Source organism: Limulus polyphemus, unplaced genomic scaffold, assembly GCF_000517525.1.
Source record: "Limulus polyphemus unplaced genomic scaffold, Limulus_polyphemus-2.1.2 Scaffold4224, whole genome shotgun sequence".
Classification (NCBI taxonomy): domain Eukaryota; kingdom Metazoa; phylum Arthropoda; class Merostomata; order Xiphosura; family Limulidae; genus Limulus; species Limulus polyphemus.
Window position 1 is genome coordinate 89,116 of NW_013669834.1, and position 11,364 is coordinate 100,479.

The 11,364-nt window shown below is 32.4% G+C and overlaps 1 protein-coding gene across 2 annotated transcripts; it reads right to left on the reverse strand.

Moving 5' to 3' along the window:
- Positions 1 to 179: 179 nt before the first annotated feature.
- Positions 180 to 8,432, reverse strand: LOC106470800 (alpha-aspartyl dipeptidase-like). 2 transcript variants are annotated; one of them, XM_022399445.1, is made up of 8 exons: positions 8,395 to 8,432; positions 5,956 to 6,047; positions 5,200 to 5,274; positions 4,637 to 4,716; positions 2,948 to 3,121; positions 2,195 to 2,251; positions 1,051 to 1,133; positions 180 to 683 (listed from the first exon to the last, which is right to left on the reverse strand). In XM_022399445.1, the coding sequence occupies exons 1-8, from the start codon at positions 8,415 to 8,417 to the stop codon at positions 620 to 622; spliced, it is 648 nt and encodes a 215-aa protein (XP_022255153.1). In that variant the 5' UTR covers positions 8,418 to 8,432; the 3' UTR covers positions 180 to 619. The 2 variants fall into 2 exon arrangements, with proteins under 2 accessions (XP_022255153.1, XP_013786820.1); XM_013931366.1 differs by lacking the exon at positions 8,395 to 8,432 and adding an exon at positions 7,655 to 8,123.
- Between the last annotated feature and the right edge of the window lie 2,932 nt (positions 8,433 to 11,364).

Consider the following 11,364-nt stretch of genomic DNA (forward strand, 5'->3'; position numbering starts at 1 on the left):
AACAAATAGTATGATTGATCGTCACATTATAATGCCCCCCACGGCTGAAAAGGCAACCCTCAGATTGCGAGTCAAGTGTCCTAACCACCTGGCCATTTCTTTTATTCAAACTTCAAAGAAACCAAAAGCACTATGTTGGTGAGAAATATTATAAATCCAAAAAAAATAATAAACAAATATACTATGAAAACAATTTATTTCTCATTCCTCTGATAAACAAGTAATCATTTGTGAACTTACATCTGTAATATAACTGATACAATTATATCTGCACTGTAAATGCAAAAGTGTGTTAAACATGAAAAATTAGAATGTAATATTCACAATCACTCATTTTTTTCATAGAATTTACCAATGCATATTTGGTATTTTAATATAAATCTTGAATATCAAAACTTTAAAGAATATCATACTTTGAAAACGTTTGTAAGTTATTATATTTCATTTAAAAAAGATTACGATTTTAATTGCATGATAACAATACAAATTAACGACTATATATACACACCATCGAGTCATGATTATTTAACAAAATTAAAACCCAATTTTACACTGTTATTTCTTTTACATTTACTAATTGCAGTTGTTACGAGCCTCTTTGCCTCTGTTGTTAAATTTCTCACTCTGACTTCAGAAGATGGCTAATGTCAGTTCCAATTTCCAGTACCTGCGGTTCTTGACCCCTAAAATAAAAAGTACATTTTTGTTATTATTAAAACCCTTCACTATGGTTTCAAAAGATGGCTAACATCAGCCTTACTTCTAGTACTCAGCATACAAGATGGAAAACCTTTATAAAAAGGACAAAATACAAAATAAAAAGTACATTTTTGTTATTATTAAAACCCTTCACTATGGTTCCAAAAGATGGCTAACATCAGCCTTACTTCTAGTACTTGGCATACACGATGGAAAACCTTTATAAAAAGGACAAAATACAGCAGATAAAGATTAGTTTAACAAAGGGGAGGAGGAAATGACCCCCCACCTCAGGACAAGCACATATACATCTCATCAATAACGTTCTCATAAAGACATTTTTTTTCTTACCTAATGAACAACTTTGCCCCTGTCTTTCCTCGTAAAACAGCTTTGTCTCCTTCCACTTCCAACATACTGCCTTCTTTTAAACCCTGTGAAGATAATGAAACAAATATTAGTTCTTGTTAGCCGTAGCACAGCAGCTCATAAAAATGGCTCAGAATTTTTTTTTCAAGTACAAACTTTTAGCTCCTAGCTCCATCTCTTGACTGATTTGAGATGCAATTACAGCCACAGCTATTGAGGATTCCCTCTTGTTTTTTCTATATCAACAGTTTATTGTTTTCAGGTAGCTTGTTTGTTTGTTGTTAAGCACAAATCTACACAAAGAGCTATCTTTGCTCTGCCCACCACAGGTTTCAAGTAGTATATTCTCAACTTGTATGCTTATATTATCGACTGAGGCATACACATTAAAAAGTTCTCACTTCTCAGACATGTAATATTTAAAATATAAATGAAATGCAACAATGCCATATTTTCACAGATCTAGCTAAGTGTTTGGGTACAGGCAAAGCGTGTGACTATTTTTATTAATGTTTTGTTGTGATGATGATATTTAGTAGCATAAATTATCAAATCAAAATGAAATAACATTAAATTTACTGAGCAAATTACAGCATACAAGTTTTTTAAACTAATATTCCCATAATCAATTATTTGCATAAGCAGTATTATTAATACCGTAATGAAAAATTAATAAATGTTCACTGAATGTCAGTGAGCAATATCGTTTGCGAGTAGAACACAAGGGTTCACAGTGTTATTGATATATGTTGATGTTTTGAAACGATACGTACCATGGTGCTATTTTGGAGCGTTGGTATTCCATGCCATATTTTTGTTAAAATGATGACACATTTTAACATTATGTTCACATAATTCTTAAACAAAACACAATTCATGTACTTTGCCAGGTACGTTACCCAGAGTTCTTTGTACACGGCAATATGGCAGAAAGAACACCACAGTAATTAGCTAAGATTCTTGCCCACAACATATTGTGATACGGCCCTCTATATCGCAATACCCAACTCTATCATAACAAAAGCCAATCATCGAACAGTAGTTTAACGAATAATGTTGTTTCTAAGAATAAGCACACAAGAACTCATTATAATATTATTAACTCCAAAGTTCTGATTAGACTTACCAATACCGGGGTTGTTCTTTCTTCATGATACTGTTTTATTCTTTCTTCTCTCGTCTCCTTCAGAAACAAAGTAACATCTAATTCATATAATTAAATGCAAAAAAAAATAACTACTTCAATCATAATTTACTAAGAAACAAATAAATAGTAGTACGTAACACTTATCACAATAACCAACAACATTATGATATCCCTGCTATTTTCCATTATATACGAACCATTGTGTGTGTGTATGCACACAAACACATACTAAGTCCTGTGCTCAAAGTTGAACATGTTTCATTTTCATTTTGACCTAAATACCTATAATAGATAAAAAACCTACATTATCTGCTAAATACTTATAGTAGATAAAACCTATATTAGTTATCAGACATACAATTATAACTATACTACTAGAACGTGTCAAAATTCGGCAAGATATTGATAGTTGTGCCATTTCAAACAATGGTCTTCCTAATGGCTGTCAAATTCATATTGAAAAAAGTTGCTTACAAAATTTTCTTGTAAACATTTTCAACATTTGTAATTTCAAGGATATAATTCATAACTTATCAAGTGACTTTACACTAGATAGAGCTACGTAGAAGTGACCATTACACAAAATTGGCTCAACTAAGTGCAATCCCAACAGAGGAACATACAAATAATACTATTCTAAGATTACATGCTCTATTCATAACTATGACAATTGTAAGCTACTTGATCGGCACAGTCTTCGATATGAAAAACCCGTAACGATAACAGTCTTACCCCCATGTGAATGCTACCTGGCTCTGGGTCAATATAGTGTGGGTTAATATTAAATGGCACAAGACCCAAGGCTTTGAATGACGGTGGGAAGACAATTGGCATGTCGTTAGTTGTACAGATGCTTACAGTGGCAACATTGGTTCCAGCACTTGATCCCATATAAGGCAAACCGCTCTGTGATTAAAGACAAGACCATTTTTAATTCTGCAACACAGAACACGCTATACTCGTCAAACATTTTACTGAATTTATTTTTACAGCAATCATGCTACATGAAAAATGTAAAAATGGGTGTGACCCATTAAAGTGAAAATAAAATAAATTATGAGTATTTATATTAATACAAACTGGAAAATATCCTGAAATATAATGACAATTTTCCACAATAAAATATTTTTTTTTATGTAACTTCTGAACTAATGATTTTCTTAGTTATATTCACACAGTACACTAAATTAACAAAATGTAAGTACTCAGAAAATATTACAAATCTGGAATTGAAATAGAACATATACCTGTAAAAAAAACAAAACACACACACACAACTTTGTTAGATGCAGCGTGGTGGCTCATAGAATGGCTCAGTTTTTTTTTTTCAAGTACAAAGTTTTAGTTCGTAGCTCCATATCTTGACGGATTTGAGATCTAATTACAGCCATGGCTATTGAGGATTCCTTCTTGTTTTAGGTTGGAATATGAACTCCAATTTTCAAAGATGTTTTTAAATGTATTACTACTTTCTACAGAGTAAATGAATATGGCTTACTATACAAAATACCACTACTAAATCTTTAAGTCTATTCAGTTTAGCATTGGCCAATCACAAAGTATGGAACAAGCATATCAATTGTTCTATACACAGTTACCGAAAACTATGTATTTCAGTGAAATTGATTTTACTATTGAATTTTTTAATGTAAGTAATTTGTCTACAGAAAATTTGTTTTAGATTGAAAACTATTAATTTCTATGTAATGACCAACTCAATATTACTAAAAGTCCATCGTCTTAGTTTTTTAAAAATAAACATTCAATTTCATGTAAGTTATTTAAATTATCTGCCTCGAAGAAAGGCTCCACTTTTTTTTAGGAGTAAGTTTAAAACTGTGTGAAGATTTTGGATAACAAAGTAAGAATAGCCCTGAATGAACACAGACTTAATCTATGTTTGAATTTACTATTCCCTCTGTAGTACACTAGTTTCACGGAATGCACGGCTCATCAGTACTGCTTGGGAAAGCAGTCTAAAGAAGTACAGCAAAGCCCCCTTAGTTATGGAATACAAACAATATTTCAGGGTTTGGTGTAAATTCTTTTACTCATCACTATTATTTTGGGTATTTGAACAACATAAGACTACACTGTCACAATAAATTCTTCGTAATCATTCAACAAACTAAATCGCAAATTAATAACGAGTTTTTCTTCTCCTCATTATGTAATTTTGGTAAAGAAAAAAAAATCCATGAATGATGTAGAGGCCGAATCTATTTTTTCATTTGCTACTTCTTCTGCAGTGTGATAGTTTCACCGAATGCAAGACTAATCCCCTACTATTTATCTAGAAAAGATAAGTTTACATTATCCTTCATACACACGAAAAATTATAAACTTTATATTTATTTATAACAACACAATATCTTTTAAATGAAGGTTATAATAACATAAAACTATAAAAACGACACTTACTTGAAGCACTCTTTCAGTAATAGGTTCAATAACGTTGTTGTCATATAAAGTCTTCAGCAGCCGAAATGTGTTTCCACCCCCTAAAAAAATGTTACAACCGTTAATTGTCATAAGTGATAACAAGATTTTTTTGGAAAGTTTTGAAAAAGCTAAAATTAATTAAATTAAACTTATAACATTTCAAGCAAATTAAATCCTTTTCAATCTGTGATGTGATGTCGTGAATTAATATACACATGCTTTCAAGATGTCTTACTGAATTTAACGAAAACAAAAATCGCTATTTTTGCAAGCCAAATATTTAAAATCCACTAGTATAAGCAATAAGTTAAGAGCAAATCAGGAATGAAAACTCAAAACATGAATTTTTAAACCTTTTATTTAATGATTATTTTTATAGATAAACATTACAAGCAACAATAAGAATTAGTATTCTTACTCTCATTTAATATTACATACATTTACCTTCCTAAACACAAACATATTAAACCCTTGTTTATCAAATCATATTAAATTTGGCTGCGGGTGTGGAAAGAAATGTCCTTTAGGAAATGGGATAATACCTATAAAAATTCCTTGTGCTTCTTTAACTGCTTCTACAGGATCTTCTTTTTCATGAATACTTTCCAGTTCTAATCCTAAAAGCACAAGAAATCATATAAAACAATTGAGTGTATATAATATGCTTATACGCCATATGTGCCTAATCAACTGGCAGTGTGTTTAGAGAAAGTTAGTTAGAACTGGTGAAGCATTTAACCATAAGCAACAACTTTTTTTAAACTTATGTTGACTAAGAAAATAAATACAAATAAAAGATAAGTTCATTAAGTAACCTCCACAAACATTATTTCTACATAATAACAACATGTAATGACAGCATTGTGCATTATTACTCATTATTCATTCCCCCCCTGTAGCAAAAGTATTACAATTAAAAAAAAACAACACGAGTTATAGAAATAAAACTTCAGTAAGTATCTATAAATACAATTTGTGAAAAGAGAATAACTGACAAAAACAAGTTAATTTTTTTTCTTCTACAGAGTAAGTATAAATGAGCAAAGGAAGCTTCGTATGGGCAATAAACTGGTTTGTACATTATAACCAAAACATCCATTACTCGAGAAGAAAAAAGTAGTTAATAGAAACTCAGTAAAACATGAACTGACAGTTATATTTATTAAGCTATCGTAAGGAAAAAAACAAAATACAAGGTCACCCTTCTAATACATATGCTAATGTGAGACTAGTTTTTTTGGTGGTTCTTCTCTACAAATATTTTTCAAAGGAAAGAAACAAGAAGGAAACTGACAAACCCATATTCTGAAACGCATTTCTTGCTTTTCTTGTGTAACCATCATAGTCGAAGAGAGCATATGGAACGAACAAGACTTTTGACACTCCATATCTAACAAAAATATAAATATCCAACATCACTCAATATAAGGAAAATGCACATTTCTCCAGTGATGTAAAATGTGTTAGAAAATTATCTTTAAAGGCCTGTTAAAGTACAATGTATAACAACTTATCCCATACAACAAAAAACTTGTGTCTTACAGTTAACGTTAGTAAAATTAACGAGTTGTACAAATTAATAACTACTGAACAATAAGTAGAGATTACATACATATGGCAGTCTCTTACTTTCTATTTCATCTTTAGCACTTCACTTGTGAAATTCTACAGTAAGTCTCTTTGCCCACAACACTTACTGAATTTGAAATAAATAGTAAGACAATGATAAAGATATACATACATGTATATCACAAATAACAAAGTACATAACTACAAATATGATGTGAACCATGTTAATAATACTGAATAAAAAAAGGTGATACATTTTAAGGTAATCTTTCATAATGCATCCAGGAGGATGAAGGTTTAGCTCAGTCAACCCATGGAATAATTTTGTTTAGTTTAGAGGACAGCCGAGATGGATCAATAGGTCCCTTATTGTTCCTAAACATATTTACTAAGCCTTTGATTGGGTAACATATCCAATTTACAATGGAATTCCTTCATTTTCAGGCATTTGGGTCATAATTTATAATACCAAAATGACTAATAAATGTTAGGTAGTAATTCTCGATATTATGAATGATTATTTCACTTTCATAAATACCACAACTTGACTATTCAAAAACAACGGTCCTATAGCTTTATTCCCCCTACAATTTCATGTTGGTCTGTATATACTCATATCAAAAATGACTAACTGTGAGTTATGATAATTACATGAAATCTATTTCTCAAGACTTAACACTCGCAAAGTCTTGTGGGATCGTTAACCAATTAAAACAGTGAAAATCAAAGAATTCCTCCCATAACTTAGCCACAATATACAATTGCCATGAAAAAGTGGTCAAGCCATAGCCTGACTGGCCTTACCGCTTCTTACAGCCCTAAATCTTATCAACCATCTAAATCATCTCCTGCACGAGCACTTGGCACCATAATGTGTGAATTTGTATTTCCCCTTCAAACTTAATGACAACAGAGTAAAAATAAGCTAACGTAAATTGTATAAACATAGTCAACCTACTGATAGAAAACGTAGGAACATTTATATGCTTCACTAGTTGCTTTAGTCTTTATTTTTTGGGTTTGTTTTCAGTATAGAATTTGTCTCATTTATGTCACGTGCATGCGTTGTACAATATCAAACTTACACTGTTACGTGGATATCATTTGGTAGTACACCGACTGACTTATAAATTAAAATAATTATATAATACACGATCATTTTTTTCAAATTAACATAAATAATAATTAGCGTTTCTCAATATTTTCAAAGTAGTGATCATCAGGCCTGGTCTGGATTTAATCAGTCCTTAAGTTTAATTTTTATCAAGTTACTTGGAATCGGGTCGGCCTAGACCAGATTTCATTCATTTTTTCAAACTTTCTAAAATTAAAAACTATTTCTTAGTGTACGAACAGCTAAGAGACATAGCATAATGCATATTACAGCTTACACTTTATATACATATAAACATGACTTGGTAATCTTACTTTGAAAAGAAAGCTTTAACTCGTTCACTGCAGTATTCTAGGAACCCACTACCATGCTCTGTGGAGTTCGAAATAAGAAGCAATCGCCTCGTAACAGACATTTTCGATAGCAAACTGACTGCTAGTAACACCCAGTTACTAACTTCACGTGGCAAAGTTATAAGCTCTAGCGGTGAATTGGAAAACAATAATTCAGTTTAGCGGTATGATCCGTGAATCAGAAAAAAAAGTTCGTTTGTTTGTTGTTAACGTAAAATTACACAAAGGACAACCTGTGCTGTGCCCAGCGCTATGATCGAACATCGTATTTTAACGTTATATAGGTTTTTAAACTTACTGCTGACTATCGGTCTGAAGGTCTTTCACGCTCAAATTTGGGATTTGATATCGCGATAAGCAGACAGATGGCTCATTTGTTTGTAGTTAAGCGCAAAACTACACACAGGACTATCTGTGCTCTGCTCACTACGAGTATCGAAACCCAATTTCTAGCACTGTAACTCCGCAGACATGCCGCTGTGAGACTGGTGGCTAATAATAATGTTTAAGCTTGTTTACTATAAAATTTTTTCGTCAAGCTACACTGAGAACTATCTGTTTCTAATTTTGAGCTGATAGACTAGATCACTAGAAGGAAATCAGCTAATTAAAAGTACTAACCTCTAACCCTTGTCTGACGAAATATTGGGATTTCACCCATTGATCTATAAATAACCTTATAAATTACTCTTATAGCGCACCTACGGCCACAAAGGCGAGGCATGACTTTGTTGTAATAAGCCGTGAACCCTGAGATTCAAAGTCCTGTCCACAAACTTTATAGCACTCCCAGCAACAGGATGTATACGCTTGAACAAATGCTTGTTGAAAGCGTCAAATATTCAATTTATTTGCTGCTTATATATATATATATATAAGGGGGAAAAGCCGTCTCTTCATTACTAAAGCTTGAATTCTTGCATTAGTAATAATTATACTAAGTTAAATTTGTTCTCAATTTGGAAAAAAAATAATTCAGTAAAATTCTAAAGTTTAAAAGCTGTACCATACGTTGTCATCCATCCAAATTATTTTGAAATTTTAGCAAATGCTAATGATGAACAGAGCCTCCATATAAAAGAAAGCTTGCTCATACATGAACAGAGGTAGGAATTTAACCAAGTAGGCTCAGCACGTAAGTTACTCATAGTATTAAATCATGTTTAGCCCTGGAAAATTAGCTAGGATTGTTTTCTTTATGTTTCTTTTAAATACAAGTCCATGATTCTTTCCAATTACAAAAGCATTTCTATTTACTCTTTCTGAATTTACATCTTTTGAAAATAAAATAATTATTCTGTCATGGTATAAAAGACTGTTTAGTGTAGATATTATTAATTTATTTATTTTGCGAGTTAATATTTCATGATTGAATAGTTTGTTTATTATAATGAGAGAGTTAAAAGCAGACGATTGTTGGCAGTTGTGTTCATAATTCATTGATGTTGAGACTATTGAATGTCACGTGCAATACATTGATGTCGAGAATATAGAGATTTCTAGAAGGCGGGCATGCGATTAAGTGATAAAGATATAAATAGTGTGAAACGAGCGGAAACAGCAGAAGAGAGTAAAGTCACGGCCAAGGAGAAGTTCGGTGTGAATTTTAACTGCCATAAAAGTGATAGGCCTAACGTTTAATATGTTAGAGTAAGACTAACAGTAGAAAAGGAGATCAGAAGAAGAATTTATTCCCTCAAAGCGTGGTTCTAAAGTAATTGAATCAGCCTGAGTGCACTTTGATAAAAAGAACAGAGGATATTTTGAAGAAAGAAAACCAAACGATTAACTGGAAGAGAAGTATACGATTGCGGTAACTCGCGCCACAATTGTAAGTGAATTATACACAAAATTCTAATGCGATAAAAATAGGGAAAGGTAGTTCGGCTTGTCAACTGAGATTCTAAAGTAATTGAATAGGCCCAAGTGGACTTTTGACAAGAAGAAAAAAACTATATAGATATATATAGTGTTCATGATATGCCTGTAATCCCTATAGTGTAAATAATTTGTTGTACATACGTTTAACTTGTTCCGAATATATATATATTATTTTGAAAACAGTTGGAGTGCGTGCTGTTCATTTATCGTTGAATTTATCGCGAACAAGTCGCAGACACCTGCTGTAGAAAACTCCTAAGCCCAACAAGAACACAGTATATATATTTATACTATTAAGAAGTATAAGTAAAAGTCTTTATTTGGCGAACATAGCATCTGACATATTCAGACATTAAATGTCAAGCACAATGTGAGACACCAGTTAATTAGCCTTCAAAATTTGGTATATTTTTTTCTAACAAAGAGAAAAGTTAATTACTTAGACTGGTTTCTATAATGCATATTCGTAATCCTACCAACATAAAATCTCAGAGTAATACATATAATATTTCACTGCTAAATTAGGGGCGGCTAGCGCAGATAGCCCTTTGTGTAGCTTTCGGCGAAATTCCAAACAAACCAAACCATTGCAAGACTTTTGAGAAATAGATTTTATAAAACAGAATACTTGAGGTAATGGTTTACATAATCACAGATGAAAAGTTTTTAACACATGTTTTTGATATTATTATTTGTATGTAATAGTCAACAAATGGTTATTTCCATAAGAACCATAAATGGTTCAGACTTCAGAGTATGTGAACATCATGCAATTCAACCACAAAGTCATTGCAGTAAAGCAATGCGTACCTTTGGGTATTACTAAAAAGGTAATAGAAAAATACACCTCGAAATCGACAGCTGTTTTCATGATAAGATTATTAAAAAAACTAGAATCACAACAATTCTATATTGATCATATACACGTGAAGGAGCTAATGTTCTTTTGTACCTTTGAAATGCTTAAATGTGGTTTTGGGAGCCAATGTTCATATACAGGTTAGGATCTGTGTAAAGTCTGTCAATACATATGGTTTAAATTTGACGTTTCTCATCCTTAGCATAAGATGTTTACAATGAAGTTACTGTGTTGGACAATAACATGTAACAAGCAGCATAAGACCAGGAATATAATTGTTATAATTATTTCACAACTTAAACTGGAATCTGAGATAGGTTAGCATTTTTGTGTTTTTCATATTCAATCCCTGAATTTGTTCATTCTTCTAGGTTACTCCAGTATGATGAGGAAACTTCTTCTAGGTTGCTCCAGTATGATGAGAAACTTCTTCTGGGTTACTCCAGTATGATGAGGAAACTTCTTCTAGACTGCTCCAGTATGATGAGGAAACTTCTTCTAGGTTGCTCCAGTATGATGAGGAAACTTCTTCTAGGTTGCTCCAGTATGATGAGGAAACTTCTTCTGGGTTACTCCAGTATGATGAGAAAACTTCTTCTGGGTTACTCCAGTATGATGAGGAAACTTCTTCTGGGTTACTCCAGTATGATGAGGAAACTTCTTCTGGGCTACTCCAGTATGATGAGGAAACTTCTTCTGGGTTGCTCCAGTATGATGAGGAAACTTCTTCTGGGTCACTCCAGTATGATAAGGAAACTTCTTCTGGGCTACTCCAGTATGATGAGGAAACTTCTTCTGGGCAACTCCAGTACGATGAGGAAACTTCTTCTGGGCCACTCCAGTATGATAAGGAAACTTCTTCTGGGCTACTCCAGTATGATGAGGAAACTTCTTCTGGGCAACTCCAGTACGATGAGGAAACTTCTTCTGG